The sequence below is a fragment of the Magnolia sinica genome, chromosome 1, assembly GCF_029962835.1.
Source record: "Magnolia sinica isolate HGM2019 chromosome 1, MsV1, whole genome shotgun sequence".
Lineage (NCBI taxonomy): Eukaryota > Viridiplantae > Streptophyta > Magnoliopsida > Magnoliales > Magnoliaceae > Magnolia > Magnolia sinica.
Window position 1 is genome coordinate 47,146,107 of NC_080573.1, and position 22,669 is coordinate 47,168,775.

The 22,669-nt window shown below is 37.7% G+C and overlaps 2 protein-coding genes across 2 annotated transcripts; both read left to right on the top strand.

Moving 5' to 3' along the window:
* The first annotated feature begins 423 nt into the window (after positions 1-423).
* LOC131248196 (protein LIGHT-DEPENDENT SHORT HYPOCOTYLS 4-like) lies at positions 424-1,587 on the top strand. The gene has a single exon (XM_058248324.1). The coding sequence runs from the start codon at positions 629-631 to the stop codon at positions 1,319-1,321; it is 693 nt and encodes a 230-aa protein (XP_058104307.1). The 5' UTR covers positions 424-628; the 3' UTR covers positions 1,322-1,587.
* Positions 1,588-18,014: 16,427 nt separating this feature from the next.
* Positions 18,015-21,466, top strand: LOC131246193 (uncharacterized). The gene is made up of 7 exons (XM_058246103.1): positions 18,015-18,304; positions 18,406-18,510; positions 18,605-18,676; positions 18,758-19,012; positions 21,131-21,178; positions 21,283-21,351; positions 21,437-21,466. The coding sequence occupies exons 1-7, from the start codon at positions 18,068-18,070 to the stop codon at positions 21,464-21,466; spliced, it is 816 nt and encodes a 271-aa protein (XP_058102086.1). The 5' UTR covers positions 18,015-18,067.
* Positions 21,467-22,669: the final 1,203 nt, after the last annotated feature.

A 22,669-nucleotide genomic window follows, 5' to 3' on the forward strand; every position in this document is an offset into this window, starting at 1 on the left:
CCCCACTGTCCATTATCCATCGTTTTGTCTCCCCTTGTATTCTCTCTCTCTCTCTCTCTCTCTAAAACAACCTGTTTTCAGTTCGAAGATAATCTGTTTTCAGTTCAAAACATGGATTTCAAGTAAGAGTCCAAGTCCCCCAAGAAAACCCACATCCTAGTTTTGGAAGTAGAACAAGGACTAGCGAGGAAAAAAAAAACATGTTTTCGTCGGAGAAGCAAGGAAGAGATTTATGTTGGGTAAAAAACTAGTTTAGCAATTGAAGTAGTAGACGATCTCCTACCAAAGAAACCCAACCTTTTGGAGTAGCACTAGGATTTAGAAGCTGTTAGTAGAAAGAGATAAGAGTCATCGGAGAGAAAAGCATAGCAACTTCTTTTTCAAAAAATACATATCAGAGCGTTTTTCTTCTTTCTTTTTTTTCTTTTTTTTTTTAAATTTAAGAAGATTCATGATAAGAACCCAATTTGACTTTTCAAAAACAAATATCAGGATTCATCCAAACAAAACCCAAAATTCCCCCAAAACACCAAAAAAAAAGAAAAAGAGGGGGGACAAGAAATTTATCTTCTACTGCAGTTTGTACCTGTAGAAAGCTATAAGTGACCCCAGAGCTCACAACCACACCATGTCTGCTGCCGTAGCTGCTGCTGCCGCCGCTGCAAATGCCAACTCCAGCAATTCAAGCAGTCACAGCAATGCCACCGCTCAGTCCTCTCACAATCCAATGCCACCGAGCCGCTACGAATCACAGAAACGGCGAGACTGGAACACGTTCGGGCAGTACTTGAAGAATCACCGCCCACCGCTTGCATTATCTCGGTGCAGTGGCGCACATGTACTAGAGTTCCTCCGATACCTTGACCAGTTCGGCAAGACAAAGGTGCACGCCCCTGCATGTCCCTTCTTCGGGCACCCACACCCTCCTGCCCCATGCCCATGCCCCCTCCGCCAGGCATGGGGCAGCCTCGACGCCCTCATCGGGCGCCTGCGAGCAGCCTTCGAGGAGAACGGTGGTCAGCCGGAAGCGAACCCCTTTGGGGCCCGTGCTGTCCGGCTCTACCTTCGCGAGGTAAGGGACCTCCAAGCGAAGGCTAGAGGCATAGCCTATGAAAAGAAGAAAAGGAAGCGACCTAATCAAGTCGCTTCCCCACCAGTCACACCACCACAGGTGCAAGTGACTGATCTGAATTCGACGATCGTCAATCATACGGTTCATCAAGGACGTGCTATCCAGTCCGCTGAAGCCGATGAAACTGTAATCATGACAGTCGTCGATCCTCGTGGGGGAGCACTGATCCCACTACATGTTTTCAACTGATGTTAATCTCCTCCGTTTGTCTAGTTTTGGATGTCATCACACTTCCCGTCGGATAGAAAGTACTCTTTGTTACTGCAGTTCAATGCTTTTTTATCTCAATTATGTATATGCTATTTATTAAGAAGATTAAAACACTATGAATCATGTAAGTTAGGGTTAGGTTAAGGGTTCTCTGATTTGAATTTCAATGACCCATGTACTTACGTACTTGAATATTACTAGTAATGTTGAAGATCATCCATGCTTACATAAAATCCGTTGCTCCCTGATCATTGCCTAATTTTGATTTTATTTTGATTTTAATCTTTTAGTTTCTGGATGCATGTGATAATTCAGTAATTTTATTGAATTTATGGCGAACCAATTTGCGATTTTGGCAGTATCTTGTTCATGACTTTAGGGTTCCGCTTACTGAAAATTGTTGATGGAGAACAGGTGAACAAGGGTTAGAAGATGAACTATTTTCTTTCTATCTGTTTTTTTTTTTTCTTTTCTTTTCTTTTCTTTTTCTTTTTTTTGTGCAGGTGAGATTACGTATGTATGTATGTTAAGTAGATTGGATTTGTTTAATTGCTGGACGGCCAGCTTCTGTTTGTATAGATGTGATCTAAACCGGAAAACAAATATGATTGCCCTAGATAAGATATTCCCTTTGTACTTCTTCGATGCTTTTGTGCAATTTGGTTTATTCGAGTTATAGTTGATGGTTGTTTCTCAATCGTATATCTGTCAGCCGGACACAAAAGCGGCTAATGGGACTTTGGATTTTTTACCCTCCCTTCACATGATCGGGTAAAACTAAGTGGTTCCAGCGGGCATTGGATGCTTTGGCATGGTCTGTAGTAGATTAAAAGGGGACTTCACTATATTGTGGGCATTGCCTGCCTTTTCTTGGAAGACCACTCTCCTCGTTCTTCCTACTAGGCCTAGCTATTCACTGCACTTATGGTACTTGAAATGTCAAGTGTGCAATATCCAGGTTTGATTGCAATGTTGTTACTATTTTTATTGGGGAACCTAATGCAAGATTAGATTGTTTATGGTCTTCTTCAGGATCTGTTTGGATATCGATCCATCAAAACTGCATTTTTCATTAATTTTGATTGTTCAAGGCCTTTTTAAGTTTTTCAAAGATAACAACTAAAGAAATCATGTTTTTTTTTTTTTTGGCTGCACATATGATTTTTTGAGGTCCTATTCAAAATTTTCTAACCCAAAATTTGGGCATCCATGCAATCTCCTTCCTCCCGTCATTCTCAACCTCCAAACCAACCTTACCGAAATTGCCAGAGCTTTGTTGGAAAACAGGAAGTCCAAAGAGACCGAATGGGACTTTAAAGAAATGAGATTACTATTTTAAACAAGCCAGTTTTAAATATCTTGCACCCAAAGTAGGCCTCAATTGTTTAGACTCACAACAAAGAACCGAAATTGGAAACAGAAAATAGATTTTAACTTAATCGCTTTCTTGACAAAAACTTCGTCCACAGAAGAAGACAATTCAGTCCACAGGAGAAGACAATTCAAGAGTTTCTTGAGTGTGTAGAAGAACACCATGGGGTTGCGTTCATATACACTAACCTATGCACTTTACTTGTCGAGTAAACTCAAAATTTCATCGAGTTCATTCGATTCGATTGGAATATTCCAGCAAGGACTCAGATTTTATACCGGGTGAGCTTGGTGAGAAACTCATTTTCTTTTCTTTTTTTTTTGGTAATGATGTCATTGTGCTTTTTTAAGTCCTCCTATGTTTAGTAAAAACCAGACTAAGTGGAAAGATCACCTCTTTAGATATTTTATTATCATAAATGCTCTAACATTCTCCTAGTTTGTGTTGGCGCTCAGTTTTTTTTTTTTTCCTGTCACGCGTGGTGTATGTGGGCATGCCAGAACCAATACAACGACTCGATTCAAACAAAGCAACTTTGACCCTAAGTGCTGGAATAAGTAGATTTGTCTAATATGAACGTATATGACCAGAGCATAAAAAGATTGCTCGCCTATCTAGCCACTTGCAGAATTGTGATAAGATGAATAGACAATAGTTTAAGGGTAGAGTTCTTCTTCTAAAGATGGGTTGGGCCTTGTGTTTCACAAGGAAACGACTTTTCAGTATACTAGTCTAATCAAACAAAAGAAAATACTCACAATCGATCACAGAGACTAACGACAAGAATTCATCTCTTGAAAGTGTTGCTCTTATTGAATAAGGGACAAGCCTAGTGCATGAGTGTAGACCTAGATTACAATTAAGGATTAAAGTTAAGGATTACCACTACCGAATTATCACTACTCCTAGGATAGATTGAGCTAAAAGATAAATTTGTTATAATTTGATTGTTGGATTGGATTGGAGTCCAGTGATTTACTGATTCTTCCACTATTTATATATCATCTACTACAGCTAATCGTCATATCCTTCTCTTCTTCGATTCAACGTTTATGGTAGCTGAAACATCACCGTTTAGATCCTTCCCTTGGTGCATGTCCTTCCTGATTGTTCATCTTCTCTCGACCGTGTTCTACTTTTAAGCCTCTCAGTCGCATCTTGCCTCTCGGCCACTTTCTGAGTCCCTTGGTCGCAATTTGCCTCTGCTTTCTCGGCTACGTCTTCCACTCTCCAAATTCCTCAGCCGCAACTCAAGTATCTCAGCTGCACTCAAATATCATCAAAGATCTTCCACATTATATATCTTTTCCTACAATGACATATGGTCGTTCTTGATTGCTTGTTCCAGGAACAGTTAGAAAATAGTGTACAACGCTTTCCTGAGTAAATTGGACACTCAACTAGAATTGATCTAGACTTCCCAATAAGGCTAGAACACATTCCAAGGTTTACCATGCTAAAACAAGGCTGACTAATCATAGATTTGTCCTTGCTCTAGTAATTCTTTTTCCAACACGTGGATAGGATAGTTAGGATTTCCTAACAAAAGTGGTTCTTTAGAATCATAAACAACCCATGATGGGAACTATTAGTAGATAGATCGAACTGTAAGTTAGACCCTTATCTATTAATGATCTTGGACATCCATACTAGAAGCCATCAATCATATGTTTAAGATCATTAGATTGGTACGATATTTACATGTTGTCCAGTAAAATGTGTGTTAAATCTTAGGGTCATTTAATGCTTGTAAAATCCTTAATTTGTAGAGGGATTTAAGGTAAGAAGATTATAAGGGCTGTTTGTATATCTATATTTGCCTATAAAGGCTTTACCGGCTGTAATCACGTTATAATTGTTGTAATTTAAAACTTGACAAAAAACTATGTTTAGAGTAGATTATAGTTAAAAGTTTTTACAACTAAAAAACCATTATATATAATAGAACACTATGCTTGATATACACTTATAATATGTGGGGCCACGATAATGTATATGGTATATCTAATTTATCCATCATATGCTTCCCTTGATTATCAAATGGACCATGAGTGGAAAGGATGTGATGTCCACAATTAAAAACTTTCACATTACATTTGGGTTCCACTGTGGAGGACATATGCATGCTTTAATGTGCACTTAGGGCAAAAAAATAAAATAAAATCAAGTTCTTATGTGATTTGTAAATTTTACAAAGTTTTACTGCAAAAGATTTATGATATGAAGAAAGCTAATAAATCAAACAAGATAACATGCAAACGATCAACTCCTAGAACTCTTTTGCCGTGTAAAGTATTTACAACTTCAAACTTTACGACATAAAAACAACCCTAATAAATAGTCCATATCATTTGATTAATGGACTCTTTAAATGTACCAATGCAACTAGGAGCATTCTTACTTGGTTATCTATTTTCTATTATTTTGGATGCGGACTGTGTCCTACCCCGCCTGTCTCTTACTTATCAATTGATTAATGGACTCTTCTCTTTAAATACACCGTGGGGTATTTATTTATCCATGCCATCCATTCCTTTTCTAAGATCATTTTAATTAATGAGCCCAAAAATGCGGTAGGTCCAATGCTTAAGTGGACCACACCAATTAGTAAGCTTGGCTTGCATTAAATGTAAGAGTCATCTGCTCTGTGGATTTGACTTAATTGCGTGTGGCCCACCGAATGGCTAGATGGTTTGATTTTATTTTATTTTTTTCCATTGTATGGCCCAGCTTTCTAATGGATGTTCTACCGAAATGACACATTAGGAAAAATAAAGACTCATGGGAACATTTTTTGTAACCAAAATTACAGTTAACATATAATCTTACATGCATGATGATTGGACTCATACTAGACAGCTAAAGCATAAAATATACAGCTGTCCACTGTTTAGAAGTGAGAACCGTCTAATCAATCTGATTTTGATTCCATCGCCTGTCTACAGCTGATCCAACTGTTTGCATCTTTTGTCGAGGTACTTGTATGCCACATGTACAATTTCCAAACTCATTTGTGTCAATCATGACACTATTCCAGAGCATCGAATAATTCTTATGAATGATGCATGGCTTTCTCGGTACTCATGAGATTTTAGATACATATGTCGAGAGGCAACCATACATGCTTAAGATAGGCACTAGGTAGGTTCTTTGTCATATGATAAGACACATTTCCATATATCGGGTTATTCTCAATCCAAATACAGCAAGCATTTTCACAATGCATTCCCTGGGTTTATCATGGTTTCAGAGCCATCTCGGCCATTTAAACCCAATCCCCACTGTTGGTTTTCAAAACTATAATCTTCACCGATGAAATCCAGCGTCAGCAAACACAGGCTTCTATATCATTCCTGAAATCTCGTCTGTGTTGAGATCTGTCTGTTTTTAGATCTGACCGCTGTTCTTGTTTTTATACTGCTGAAGCCTGCTATCTAAGCTTTTGTGTCACTATTCTCACTTCTGATCATGCCTCTCAAGCTTCAGCTGCTCTTTCTTACACCACCTTAAGTTGAAGAGAACTTATAATTAACTTAAAAGAAATCGGAAACAAAAAATATAATAGACGACGGACAGGCTTATATATATATAAAATAAAAGCCACGAAAATTTCATTACTCTTGAAAATTTACAGCCTTCCAGGAAGGTCCCAACAAAAAGGACGCAGACCACACCTATCACATAACTCTAACTGCACAAGAGCCACCCAAAATGACAAAAAAGGAGATCTCCAATCTAGGACTCCCCCACTACCTCTAAACAACTAGAAAACCATCAAAAACGCCCCAATTAAGAGCGCGTAATGGCCCCAATGCCAGCATTATCCATAGTAAGAGCAGCCTGCACTAGCCTCGGAAGGTCGGGATGAGATCCAAACATCCTATTTGGGCACCCTTCGCTGGCCATTGTAGCCAAAGCGTCTGCCACCGAGTTCCCTTCTCCCAGAATGTGGCTAAAAGTGAGGTTGAGGATAGGCTGACGCATGTGTAATCATGTTGTCTTTAAAATATTATGTCCATTCTCAAGATAATTGAGACCACTGGCAAGTTGCAGGCAAATAACTTATAGGATACAACAAGCTTGTGTGTGATTCTATGTTCAACAAATAAGAAGGAACCACGGGTGAAACTCTGTAAACATAAATTCCTAAATGGAAAGAGAGAGAGAAAAATAAGATTAGCTTTCCTAATTGGATATTATGGACCTACCAGTATAGGTTCATATTGAATATGTTGGCTTGAGTAGAGAGCACTAATAGCTTATTGTTTTGGATGAGAGAATGAATTGGTCTGCTGGTGTTGATAGAATGAACCAACAAAGCTCTGTTTATATAGGTAAAGGTGATAGGACATTTTTGTCCAAAATCATAAGTACAATAGACTGTTTCGGACTGTTGATGAGAAAATAGCCATTTTTTTTTTTGTAGTTTTTGACTGTTTTCCATGTGGGAGACTAGATACATGCTAACTGTTTAGATATAGTGGCTAGCCATTTCTGACTATTGGGCTAGCCGCATGCAGCAGTTTCTATATGGTCTGGTTAATTAAGCATGAGCAGTTACTCCAAATGTCTTAAACATCTCGACAACTCTTATATATGGCAGAGAGATCTCTCTCAAATCTCTTCTCTACAACACTCAACTTCGAACCCAGTCATACAACCTATCTTATTTAGCCATTGTCGCACAGCAAGTCGCACCTGCCTTGCGCCGGTTCATGTAAGGTAATGATGGAGCAACTCATTTACGACACGTGTGAAGTGCAAAGTGCACCACTAGTGCCTCTACAACCACACTAGCTCACCTGCCCACTCCCTTCCACTGAGACTGAGACCATGCTCGATCCTGTGTGCATGCACGTGCACGGGAGCATGTGTTCCAGTCTGAACATGCAAGCCTCGATACTCCTCTATCTCACTAAGTAAATATTAAGGTACTCAACACCCTACTTATAAAGTGATGTTTTCCTTCTCTCCTATTCAACATGGGACTAATTCGAAAGGTGAAAAAAAAAAAAAAAAACAAATATGTGATTTCAGTCTTTGCTTAGTGTAAGTATCTTAAAGTTCTATCAGAATTCTTGATAGCCGCGGCTTTAAACCAGTTATTTATAAATGACGAAGCTGGAGATACGAGATATTTACTCACTTTTGTTATCTGAGTTCCCACAAATCTTACTTAATACATTTAATGGCTATGTGCTTACCTATTTCATGAACGATCCTAAGAGAAACTTTAACTCTCATGAAAGGCAGCACCACCTCTACGTCCATATAAGTGAAATCATTTCAGTGTATCTGTTACTATGAAAACACTTATTATATGGACTAAATTTCATTAAGAGTACTAAGACTCAACCCTCTATACGTAACGACCAACGCTACTTATCTTGAATGAGATTATCTATGATTTTAATGCTAAAATTTTCCATATATCAATAACTTATTTTTTACTCATTGAACCCAAACTTATAAACTTTTTAATTTTGGGTTGGGTTTCCATCACTGATAGAACTTTATTTGAAAATTTTCAACCATATCCTTTTAGATGTTGTCCTTACTACATCTCTCGTTAGAGGTTTAATAAAAAGATCGACAAAGTTATTACTTGATTTCATATAGAAAATCACAATGATTCTATCTTGAATTAATTGTCTCATATAGTTATGTCGCAGACTCGTATGTTTGGACTTTCCATTATAAATTCCGTTATAGCTTATAGCTAATATGGCTTCACCATCACAATGTAGTAAAACAACCGGTTTAGGCTTTGTACAAAATGTGATTTCTAATAAAAGATCCTTAAGCCAATTAGCCTCTATGCCTATTACAGCCAGGGTTATGAATTCAAACTCCACAGTCGAGTGATTTATCTATGTTTGCTTCTTGGATCCCCAAGATACAGCCGCACCAGCTAAGGTGAAGACCCACCCTACAACTGTATCTCTTACGGTCGAAAACTCTGAGTAAAAAATAAAAAATAAAAAAAAATCATAAATCTTTGGTTTCTTTCAAGTAACCAAGAACTCTACTAATTGTATTCTAGTGTTATACACTATGGTTCCAGGTAAGCCTACTGATTTTACTCACAATATATGTAATATATGGTCTAGTGTATTGCATAGCATATATTATACTACTTATAACACTTGTATATTCGAGTCCTGTAACTATTCTTCTATTATTCTCATTTAGCTTGATAATTTGATCAAATTGGAGTTTTTTCTATTTTATTTTTATATAATTAAACTTGTTTAGTATCTTCTCAATGTAATGAGACTAGCACAGCATATAACCTCCACTATGTTTCTTAACTTTGATGCTTAAGATGATATCTACTTGTCCAAGATCCTTCATTTTGAATACGAAAGACAAAAACTTATTATTTATATGTCATCAACATATAAATAAATAATAGTTATATAATTACTACTAACATTGGAATATATATGTATTTGTTAGCTACACTATGCACGAAACCATGAGATAATATGTTAGAATCAAACTTCTCATGTCATTGTTTGGGTCTATATAATGATTTAATTAGTTTACAAATTTTCTTCTCATTTTTCTGACAGAACAAACCTTTTGAGTTGTTTCATATATACCTCGTCGTTAAGGTCACCATTTAGGAATGTTGTCTTTACATTAATTTGGTGGATGTGAAAATGATATAAGGATGTTAGCACAAATAAAATCACAATGGATGTTATTCTAGCCATAAAAAAATATGAGTCATTTATCCCTTCTTTTTGTCTGTACCTCATAACTACTAATTTAGTTTTAAAGGTTTGGATAGTTCCATCATTATGATATTTCTTCCTATATATACATTTACACACTACCAAAAAAAGGGGCAAAGAATTCAGACTACGTTACTTTTTTGCGACGGATGTAAGCCTTAGCTAATATTGCTACGGTTTTAATCCGTAGCTAAAAGTCAATACACCATTAATATTTAATAGTGATGTAGGGGGCTCTATGAGGCTTAAAAAAACTATATGTTCTATCTAAGCCGTCAATATATTTTTAAATATTAATTTATAGGATTAGAAAAAAAATCAGCTAGATCGAAGGCTTAGGTGGACCACACAGTAGTAAACATTGATATTAAATTACAGTTGCTTCTTATGGTGTGGTCCACTTGGATCTTCAATATATATGGAATTTGTTGTGGTAAGCTAAAATAATTTATTTAAATTATATATTGGAATGGATTGAGTAAATACATCATGATGGGCCCCACGGAGGCCCTGATCGGACCGTCGATGTCCGTTCGTCAGAAACGCCTAAATTTAGGCACGCACTCACCGTATTTCTCTCTCTCTCTCTCTCTCTCTCTCTCTCTCTCTCTCTCTCTCTCTCCATTCCCTTATCAGAGCATTCCCTACGCTATTCTTTCCCTGATCCTCTCTCTCCCTCCCTATCTCTGCTCCATCTCTCTCCAATGCATCAACTGTGAACGCCCTCTCTCTCTCTCTCTCTCTCTCTCTCTCTCTCTCTCCATTGCAGTAGCCATGAATCTCCTGCCCGAAGATACACACGCCGTGAAGCTCCTCTCCACAGGTTTGATATCTTATTCTATTTGTATCTCTTTTCCTGTCTTTCAGATTTGATATATGCCATCTGTTTGTTGAAACGGCATTGTATATATTTGATGAAATGGCATGCTATCTGTTTGTTGAAATGACATTCATGCTAGGAGATATTGACCAGGTTTTTTTATTTATTTATTTATTTTAATGCAAGGTCCCCATCCCATTTAATTTGTGAGCCTTAATTTTCAGCTTAGAGTCCAACCCTCATAGAGTTGTTACCAAATTGTCACCAAGCAGGCTGTCCCTAGAAGTTCATCAGTATAGGATAGCCCACTCGCACCCTGGTCCACCAATTCAACAGTTTGGATAACTGGCTTCTTCTCTCTCTCTCTCTCTCTCTCTCTCTCTCTCTCTCTCTCTCTCTCTCTTTTCTGCTATCTCAGCAGTCCCCCCTGTTTCCCTAATTTTCGTTCTTAATAAATTCCAGTTGCTTTAAAATGCAGACATGAAAAACCCCTATGAAATTCTCAAGAAACGAAAACTGTGGAATTTTGAATTTGATGTATGGTTAAGTAGCAACTTGCCTTGCCGCTCAGAACCATGGAAATCTAGATTTAACATGTTTTTTGGGGAATCATTTTACTCATTTTTTGAGGAAACTGTGGAAATGGAAATGAATTTTCACTTACAATTAGGTATTCGCAATCTGGGGAAAACATCACATTTGTGGAAATAGATTTCATTTCCATGATTTTCCATTATTTGCCACCAATCCAAATACCCTCAGTTAATTCTTGTGTATGTATCTTCAGAGATGAATCCATGGAGAGATGGGCAGCTTTATAAACATGTAGACTTATTATCTGCATCCCATCTCGGGCCTACCTTGCCCAATGGTCCATAAAATCTGTAATGGCCACATGGACCCTCAAATCATTTCTTGGAGGTAGTCCTAACTCAACCTACTATAGGAGAGTTTGATAAGAAAGATCAAACCCACTGAAACTCTCAAGATGACCATTTAAAGTTATTCCATTTGGTTATGGAAGAAAACTGAAAGGTGGGAACTTCATATGGACAATCATCATGGATGTGCTACTTTTCATGTTCCGAACAAGAATCCGCACTCCAACCTAACATTGTCTGGTTTTCTCTTTTTTAAATTTTAACAAACCAAGTGAAAATTCCTCTTGCTTGGTATTTTTTTCAAGAACTGCATTCAGCACCCTGAATGGCCTCTAAACCATTTGGACAGGAAAAGAAGATGTCCCAAAACAGTTGTTTGGCTGCTATGATGCTAGTTTTTCACAATCCCAAACAGAAAGTCTGAAACATTCAGCACCACATTTATTTATTTTTTAGCATTTCTTCATGTTAGTAGTTCCATAAAAGAATGCCTAAAAACCACTTTAAACATCCACGTTGACTAAGATCACACTCAGAAGTAAACAATCACAAAAATCACAACTTATTTGTTTTTGTATTGCGAATTAAACCCATTTAATTAAAAAATATGTGATGCTTTATTAACCATCAAGACCTAAATGACAAATCCCAAATTGAAATACACACCTAAAATAGCCAAAACTTGTTGATAGCCATGAAGAACTCATGTCTCAAACACAGCTTAGGCCCTGTTTGATTGCCACTTAAAAATGATTTCATCTCATTTAACAGTAATGATGTATTAGAGAAAAAAGTTTATGTAAATTATGGGTTATCAAAATATGTAAATCATTTTACTCTTTCTGCCAACCCAACTTGTAACTTTGGTTCCATTGTATTGATTTTTCTTCTAGAATGTAGAATCTCTAATGTTCTTTATGATAGAAAACAAACTATTTCCCACTCACCCGACAAAGGATGCATCCAGCTCCTTGGACAAAGTTATCTTGATCATTGACACGTTCCTTGTGGTTTCAAGGCTAAAAGGTGTACAAAAGACACTTATCAGATACCAATATAATAACCACAACAAAGGAAACAATAATAATAATATTAGTAGTAATAGTTGTAACAGACCATAATAATAAATAAGGTATGCATACAATTATATAAAAGACAATGCAACCATCCATTTCAAGTATATATCTTTAAATTCTCCAATCATTCATTGCCTGCATATATTTTCTGGAGATCTGATTTTAGGTAGTCCCCCATCACTCCCATACTGAATCTTGTTTACCCCATGACATCAAGAAGCTCATTCTGCAAAATCATCTACAAACATTGAGAGAAAGAAATCACTTGGCTTTTTCAGGTTTGTCAAACTGCATATAAACAAAAGAAATTAGGTGAAAAATGGAAAAGACAAATGAATTTGTAGGATTCAAGTTTTAAAGTGCTCCTTTGTCAAGGATGAACTTCCACTAATATTGCAATAAAGTGCACCATCACCATCCATTTTTGTTCTTCTTCTTCTTCTTCCTTTTTTTTCCTAATTAATGCAAAACAAGTCTATGATTGACAAATGGTCATATTAGTGAAATAGTTTGTTTTCTTTGTTGTGCTTATAATCGCATGCTTATGCGCCAGACCCTCATCAAGGGGGCTGTTATGTATTTGAGCTATTATATCACGATGGTGCTTTTCTCTATAATGCATGCATGTCATGATGTTCCACATATTACATTGAGGAATTTGTCTACCGTACATGTGCCGCACGAGTGTGAGACCATAGCAACTATTGGGCTGTCACGTGGGTGGGCTGTAGCTCAAAGTTTGGATTTTGATAACCATTTGATAAGTAGTCTGCGAATGGATGGTTTAAAAAAGGTGGAGCAGACTTCCTCATTCAACAAGGAAAGTTTACAATGAGAAAATGATTAAAATCATCCAACTGCTGTTGTTCTCTTGGTCATTGCTCCACAAACATGATTAACTAAGTACCACATGTACTAGGACATCCGTCCTGATCACCATAGTTGTGAATCAATAGCTTATAATATATATATATATATATATATATATAGAGAGAGAGAGAGAGAGAGAGAGAGAGAGAGAGCGAGAGCAATTTTTTTTAATACACATTTGAAATGGGATGAATGACGAATATGGGTACGTACACTTTTCTTGAGCTATATCCCATTTTTGAGATGAAGATTTTGCTTCGCTTTAGGAAAACGGGTCAAATGTGAAGACAACTAACACAGGAAAGACCTTATAAAAATCTGATCATGGCGATGGTTAGCTTGGAACCGTTAGCTTATGTTAAATTTATGCAGAAGTCTTGGTGCCTTCCCACCCCCCCCCCCCCCCATTGAATATGGTTTTTGACCATTGTCTATTTGTTGGTCATCATCTAATATGGAGTATTTGGTGGGGTGGAATGTAATATCACCATTTTGGATTATCAGTCAATGGGCCCCACATTTCTGATCAGCAAACTGCACGCTCAGTTATTGCAGCAGCTGCATCATGACATTTCCATGTTAGTTTACCCGATCCAGGTCCCTCGTGATATGCCCATGAAAAGTTAAATTTATTCAAAGACTAAACTCCAAAGATAGTCATAGATGCATGTTTAGAATTAGATCCGTGAATGGGTGAAAAATAATAATTATTTTTTTTATAAGGTGCAGGTTCAAAATGAACCCCGTGGTTAATCAGGATCCGACTATAACAGATAGGGAGTGGATGACACTAAGTTTTCTGAACCCTCGTTTTATTTATGGAATCAAAAGCTTTGTAAAGTTTGCACGAGAACACCTTCCTGGTAGAGAAACCATTCTTTGTCCATGCGCCACTTGCAGATGTTTACGATTACCAGTTTCTTATGATGATTTGGAAATATATCTAATGAAAAATGGATTCTACTCAAGCTATAGGGTTTGGGACATGCATGGTGAGCATGTATCACCGAAGCGTACTGAATATGCATCATGTTCCCAACAGTACCACAATGTCCTGAACTTAAATGAGGTTCACAAAGCGATTGTTCAAGAACTCGGTGGTAATAACCTAGATGAAGTTGTACAGGATGAGCCGAATGTGACCCCTGTAGTCGAAGGCGTCTTTGGGGAAAATGAAACTGATGAGTTTGAAGAAAATCTATGAGACGCAATGACTGAGCTATACCCAGGAACCCAAGATTTCACCGTACTGACTTTTATTGTACAACTTTTCAAATTAAAGGTGAACCATGGATGGAGCGAAAAAAGCTTTACAGAACTCCTTCAACTACTAAAGAAGGTATTACCTTCCAGTAACAAGGCCCCTACTAATACCTACCAAGCGAAGAAGATCATTACAAAGTTGGTTCTTGATTATATGAAGATCCATGCTTGTCCAAATGATTGTATCTTGTATTGGAAAGAGAACGAGATGAAAACCAGTTGTCCAACTTGTAAAGCTCCTAGGTTCAAGATAGAAATGAATGTTGAGAAAAAAATAATCTAAAGTACCTGTTAAGGTGTTAAGGTATTTTCCATTAACACCAAGGCTACAAAGAATGTTTAGTGTGTCATGGTTAGCAAAAGAAATGTCCTGGCACTCAACCCGAAAATTATAACCTGAAAAGATGGAGCATCCGGCTGATTCTATTGCATGGAAGAATGTCGATGAGAAGTATATGATTTTTTCAGCTGAGCCTCGCAATGTTCGATTGGGCCTGGCTACATATGGGTTTAACCCATTCGGTGGTTTCACTACAGCTCATAGTTCATGGCCCATTATGTGTCTGACGTACAATCTTCCACCAAAGTTTTGCATGAAACCTCAGTTTACTATGTTGACTTTGCTCATTGAGGGACCACAATAACCAGGAAAGGATATTGATGTTTTTTTACTACCATTGATTGATGAATTGCAAGACTTATGGCATAAAGGGGTCACGACGCTTAACGCATATCATAAAAACAAATTCAAGATGCGTGCCGTTTTACTCTGGACAATCCATGACTTTCCAGCATACGGTAATGTTTCTGATTGTAGGACCAAGGGTAAGTACGATTGTCCTGTATGTGGTCCCAACACAGATTCCTTGTGACTCTAATATGGAAAGAAACATGTTTATATGGGTCACAGACGATGGTTGCCAATGTCAGACCAGACAAGCTGGCACATTCAATAAGAAGGTGGAGATACGACATCAACCCATTCGTCTGGACGAGATTGAGGTCGAAAGACAGATTACGAACCTGCATATGCAATGGGGGAAGATTGAGAAGAGGAATATGAGGGGTATTGATGGAGGCCGACAAGAGCTAACGGTTGATGTTAAATTACCATGGTTCTTCAAACGGTCTATATTATTTGATCTGGAGTATTGGAAAGATATTCCAGTGCGTCACAACCTTGATGTTATGCATGTCGAGAAAAATATATGTGAAATCTTTATCGCCTTGTTGTTGAACACACCTGGTAAGACCAAGGATGATGCTAATGCACGTAGGGACCTGAAACGATTGGGAATTAAGAAGCGTCTATGGCTAAAAAAGAGCAATGACAAGATGATTCAGAAACAAGGTCTTTTTTGTTTAAGAAAAGAAGAGAAAAAGCTTTTCATCTAGACATTGCATGACTTGTGTGTTCCAATCAGTTTTAGTACGAAGTGGAAGACCATCATAAAGGGAGATTGCATGGATTTAAAGGGAATGAAGTCTCATTCTTACCATGTGTTGATGCAACATTTACTCCCAGTTCTCATCCAGCATGCATTCAGGGATAGGAAGGTCATTCGTCCTATAATTACAAGCTTTTGCACCTTCTTTAATGCCTTGTGCTCGACAACAGTAGATGTTCAAACGCTCCTCACTCTTGAGAGGGGTATGGCTAGGACGTTATGTTAGCTTGAGATTATATGCCCTCCATCTATATTTGTCGTGATGATGCATCTGTCGATACACTTGGCTTACGAGGCTCGCATATGTGGTCCTGTATACTATCGATGGACGTATCCATTTGAAAGGTACGTTATCAGTTTAGTAAGAATAATCTGGCTTAACATCTACGGTTGTATGTATTTGTAATGTATCATTATCTTTGTCAGGTTCATGAAGACATTCAAGGCCTATGTCCATAACAAGACGTGACCTAAGGGTTGCATTGCAGAACAATATATCTAAGAGGAGACAATTATATATTGCAACCAATACAGAGGAAAACAAAAAACAAGCCTCTTGGAAAAATTGGAAAAACGGTTTGATGGAGTCATTTCAGGACTACAAAAGTTATAAGATGTCGTTGATGACAATAACAACGATAACAATGTTAGTCCAATAAGTTCAGGTCAAAGTGTTACCTTAGCGTGTATCGAATACGAATAAGCTCATACATGGGTACCGAAGAGTCATCCCAGCTATGATGTGTGAGAAGGGTATGCACAATTAGCTCATTTGTATATATCTTCTTTACTTTATGCGATTTCAATATAACAATGGTATCAAATAACGTGCAGGAAGCACAAAGATTTCTTGCAGTGATGTTACAGGATGACCAACAGGGTGCCTAGCGAGGATGAATTCATACCTTGGTTGAAGAGGCAACTAGAGTTTAGCGAATCTAACGATGAAGAATTTAAAGATATAGTGAGAGGACCTCTAGCTTTTTGTACTCAATACAATAAGTATTGTATTAATGGTTTTCTCTTTGTCACTAAGGAATATGAGGAGAATAAAACGAACCAAAACAGTGGGGTTATGACAGAGGATATGACCACCTTCCGATCTAGTGCTAAGGATATGAATACAGTGGATAAAAATCAACCTCACTATGGAGTCCTTCGTAGAATTATCCAATTGGAGTACAGAACATGGTACAAGCCCGTCTTATTTAAGTGTGATTGGGTGAAGGTGATGCATCATGGTGTTTCTTTTGATGTCAAAACGAATCTGAGATTAGTAAATTTGTCCAGTCTTTACAGTTCAGACAAATTGGGTGACGAGCCGTTCATTCTTGCGGAGCATGCCATGCAAGTTTTCTACTCCAGAGATCTAAAAAATCCTGAATGACATGTGGTATTGGAGGTTTCAAAAAGGATTTTTATCGAAGAAGAGACATGTCATCTATCGGAACGATTTAAGGATGTAACTGATGCCGATGCAGGACCTAATCTCACCTCATTAGCAATTGTTGATGAGTTGATATTCAATAAACCTGAAGACATCAGTGTTGTAGTCGAGAAAATAAAGAAAAGAAAGCGATCAAGGAGAATCTCTTGAATTGTTTATATTTACTAAGCATGTAACAATATGATATTTATTGGAGGAAATCCAATCAAGGTATGGATAATGTAGTGAATTGTTTGTACTTTATCTGTTATCCAAATTATTGTATTAATCATTAGTGTTTTTATTTTTTTTATTTTTTTATTTTATTTTAAATAGGCACATGGATTCACAACCAGAGGCTTTGGGTGTGCACTTGACCGAGACTACAGATGCGAGCAAGACCAAAGGTAATATGATAGTTCTCCTGAATTAGATATATAAATTTCAATTTTCTTATATATTGGCAGTAATCAACGATGTGTATATATAACTGTTATTCTTTTTATGTTGTTGTGCCAGCTTCTTCTTCTTCATCTAGAAAGAGAGGTCCTACTAGGGTTGCTTTTTTACATGAGCAACCTGATAGGAGAAAAGTCCTAAAGACGAATGAATTCGGGCAACCGAATGAGGATTCTCTTGAACAAAAGCAATTTGCATCGCATATTGGTATCCTCACCCATACTCATATCTCGATCATATACCAGGACTTTCTCCAGGTGCCTCATGCACACATTCAAATGATCATAGAGTCATTGTCACGGGCTTATGAGTTTGATGGTCAAAGTTGGGATGCGAGTCTTACATACGTAACAAAACGCATCAAGGAAACATGGCGGATTACAAGAAAATGTTAACTGCAAAATATATTAAAGACAAGGATCCTGCAGTTGTGAGAGATAGTCCTGCCCCCCCAGGCATCCCTATGGAGGATTGGTTAGTCTTCGTAAATCAACATGGCACTGAGGAATTCAAGAGAGCAAGCGAAAGGAATAAAATCAATCGGTCCAAGCTAAAAGGACCTGTGTGTCTTGGGAGGAACAGCATAGCTGTTCTTCGCCATCAAATGGTATGTATTATTTATTTATAAATATAGGTATTATAGTTTAATATTGAATTTACTTTTGAATTATCACTCATCTAACTCCATTAATATGTAATATGCCAAAGGCGAAGGAGAGGAATCTTACCTCTGATGCCGAGATAGGTAGATGTGATGTTTACTTAAGAGCCCATACAAGCAAGGACAAAGTTGTCCAGTATCCTGACCTTGTTGTAAGTACATCCCCTTCTACCACTAACTAGTACCTTTATGAGATGCCAATGTATAACTTTGAATTATTTTACATTCATTTGTATTTTGTCGCAGGAAAAATTAGATGAGCTTTATTCTAGCAATCCTTCTTCTAAGATTACCGGCGTTAACGATGCCCTTACACGGGTAATAATAAAATTTAAAAATTACAGTGAGATTCATGGTAAATATGAATTTTGTAATAAGTTGATTTGCAATGTTTTACAGTTGGTTGGTTCTGATAGTAGAGGGCAAATGCGGGGTCTAGGTTGCTCAATAACTAAGACAGGACTGAAGATGTCAGCCCCTGCCCGTTCAAAGGTAGAGAATTTGATAAAAGAAAAAGATGGCCTAGTGCAGGAGATATTTGATATAAAGAAATCATTGGCCAAGATAGAGGCCTGGATGGAGTTGCAGCAACACGCACAATCTACTCAAAACCTCTCATCACCAACAATTGCTAAATCTGCTCAGGCATTGTTGGTATGCAAGTGTAAATTTGCTACAGTATTAAACTTACAATTATTTTATAAATGATAACAATACTAATGTCATTTTATATGTGTACATGTAGCCGGATGTTCTATATATCAGTAGGAGATGCGACTTGCTTGGTTGGAGAAATCATGATGTAGTTGCTCGTGGTCAAGTACACTAAGTTAATCCAAATGCAGTTGTCTATTGCGAACCATTGGAGGAGGGAGCTTTTGTTGTTACCCTGACTAAGATTATACATCCTGACACTCATTTGTGGAAAGAAGATGGGTTCGCATCTATACTTGGAGAGGTCAGTCCAGGATCACTTGTGCAATGGGGGAAGGAATCTTTGAGATTTCGATAATTTGAACAAATTTGGTACTCTATAATTGAACTTGGTATGGATGCTTTTTTTAGTTACTTGATATGATGTTTCACTTGGTTTTTTTGGTTAATTTTGAACTAATTTGGCACTTTAGTTACTTTATATTGATGAACTCAGAACTTGGTTTGATTTTTAGTTACTTTATATTGATGTTTCGCTTGTTTTTTTTTGGTTACTCTATATGTTGTTTGGTTTGGTTTTTGTAATTTTGAATGAATTTTATACTCTATATTTAAACATATTAGACTCCATTTGGTCGTCACAAACCAAATGGAGCCTAAGCCCCTTTTTAACTCCGTCAATGTAACTCCTTGCATTGTCGGTCCCAAGCCCGGGTAAAGGAGGAGGGAGAATGGGCATCAAGGTGAGTTATGTACTTTTTTTTCATTTTCTGATTATCTATTTATTTTATGTCAATCTTCATGGTTCATTATTCATTGAAACCTGATTATCTATTTATTTGTTATTATTTTGCAAGATGTTGAGAATGCTATCAATGACTTGACTGGCAAGGCATCCGGGGTTTGCAAATTTTGGGTTTGTCAGAATGCTTGTACATGGTATTTTTCTTTGATTTTACTATGCTCCTGTCAGGTAAATGGCTCGGAAATAGACAAATAAGATGCAATTGGGCTGCTAAAGGAGCTGGCTTTGCTGAGGAAAAACCCGAAAGTGAAAACGAAAATCAAAACATGGTGGTCCTGACAAATGGTAGTTCAGGTAGTATGGGTACGATATCCTCCATCTTCTCCTTTCTATTGAAAGTTAGGGCCATTATTTCAATGCCAATGACAAATGACAATGGAATAGACCATTTGGTGGACTTACCAAACCGTCAATTCCACTAGTATCGATTTGACTCTATACTGAATGATGTTTAAAATGATGGAATTCTTGTTCATCATTCATGTATGGGATATTTGTTCTAGAGATCATAGCTTTTATGCATTTGATGATTAAATAGAACTTCTCTTATTTTCCTTCTTCCTTTCATAAAGGCTCCAGCCACATTTGGAGGCCATGCTGCGAGCTGAAACTGACCTCCAACTGGGCCGTGAAGAGAGCTGCAGCAGGCCTTTAAATGGGCTTCAATCTAAGCTATAAACAGGCCTCAACCTTAGGCTGAAACCAGGCCTTCTTCAGGCCACACAAGGGAGTTGAAAAACATCCTTCAGCCAGCCCCAAATCTAAGCCGAAATACCTCCCAGATAGGCCATAAAGATGCTGAAAATCGGCCCTCAGTCAGACCTTCTGCTAACCATGAAATGCACAGAGATATGGGCTGAGTGTAGCCTAGTTGAGAAAGTGTTTTGAGCCAGAAATAAGGCCTTCAATCAGACCGCGCAGAGGGCTAAGAAACGCATTTCAGATGCCTCGCAGTGGGGTCGGACATGGCTTACGGTTAGGCCATGAAACCTGGATCCAAACGACCTCCATCTAGGCCGTGCTGCATGCTGAAAACAAGCTCTAGATGGGTCCGATTTGAGATGAAATCAGGCCCCGACTAGGCCTTGATCTGCACTAGAATCTGGCCTCAAACAGGCCCTTAGTACCAACCTTACAGCTAGGCTTTTTATGGGCAGCAAATCAGTCCAGGCCAGACCTCAATTGGGCCTTCCATCTGGGCTGAAACCAGCAAAAAAAATCAGGCAGTGGACCTGTGTCCAGCCCCTACACTATACATTACAAATTGCATGTTTGATATTTTCTTATATTTCATGGTAAACAATTTTGAGCAGTTCTGCATTAATTTCACAAATGAGAAGCTGCAACAACATTTTAACCAGGTTAGCTTACTCCATAACAAGTTGTTGCCTCTATCTTGGAAACCTTTAATATCTTGATTTTTTCTTGGGTTGTGTATTGACAGCATATCTTCAAAATGGAATAGGAAGAGTACATAAAAGAGGAAATCAATTGGAGCTACATAGAGTTTGTTGATTCACAGATAGATCAGCTAGTATGTACATTGCTCACTTGTGCGATACTACCCAAACTGCACTTCTGTTTTGCTATTGATTTATAGGTTTGATCTGGAACTGCAGATATTTCCATGGGATGTGTCTCGCATTTGAGCATCAACGTAGGCAAAAGCAATCCCAACAAAAACAAGACTGATTCAATTCCATCTTCAATAGACAACAAGGTGCATTCTTGCACACACTTCTTATTGTAATTGGTGCATTCTTGCACATGCTTATTTTTAAATTTTGATGCATTCAATTGTGAAAGGATTTATGACTTTGAAAACGAAAGGGAGAGGCTCATTATGGAGAAGGACGCAGTCATTCAAGAGCATGCTTCCCTGGAAAATCAATGAAATAGTATGATTCAACACCTAATTGATGTTTGGTTTTACATTCAAGAGTACAAACTTCTTTGTTTTCTTTTCCATGACAATGAAATAGTATGATTCAACACCTAATTGATGTTTGGTTTTGCATTTTTTTTAAAGAGGAAGATTAATGGACATGCATCTCAGTTAATCTGATTGATTGCTTTCAGCCTTGAGAAGAGGGTCAACAAAAAAGTTATGGCAATGTTCGAGAAAGCTGAAGCTGAATACAATGACTTATTATCGAAGAAAAACATCATTGAGGTATATTGTTGTATTTCTTAGCCTGTAAAGGATCTCATCCTTTTTTAAAAAGAATTAAATTTGTTTATGTCTGAAGTTGTTTGTTTACTGTATTCTTCTCTTCTTAGAATGATAAGTCAAAAATCAAGAAGGTGATTGAAGAGCTTGATGAAAAGAAGAAGGAAACACTAAAAGTTACTTAGGTTAAAGTGAACAAGTGAGTCAACACTTCTCTGCTCTCATGTTCCAGTTTATAATTATAGTATCCGGCTTCCTTGGATCCCTGGATCAGACGAATTCAGTGGATCCCGGGGACAGGCTGTGTTTATGTATTTGCTTGAATTAATAAAGCAGACCCGGATGTGCGTCGGAGCTATCCGGATGAGCGGGGGTCCCTGGAAGGTGGGAACTGCTGTTATGACCATAATGAAGCTGTCCATTTCCTATGGACAGCATTGGAGGGGCCTGGCCATTTGGATAGGCCATGTTTATGTATTTATTCGAAATTGATGGAGCAAACCCAGATGTGCGTCAGAGCTATTCGGATGTTGAGAGGGGGTCCCTGAAAGATGGGAACCACTGTAATGACCATGATGAAGCTGTCCATTTCTTATGGACAGCATTGGAAGGGCCTGGTGAATTGGAGCAGGCCGTGTTTATATCTGTATTTGCAGGGGCCACACCCTTAACCTAGAACCTA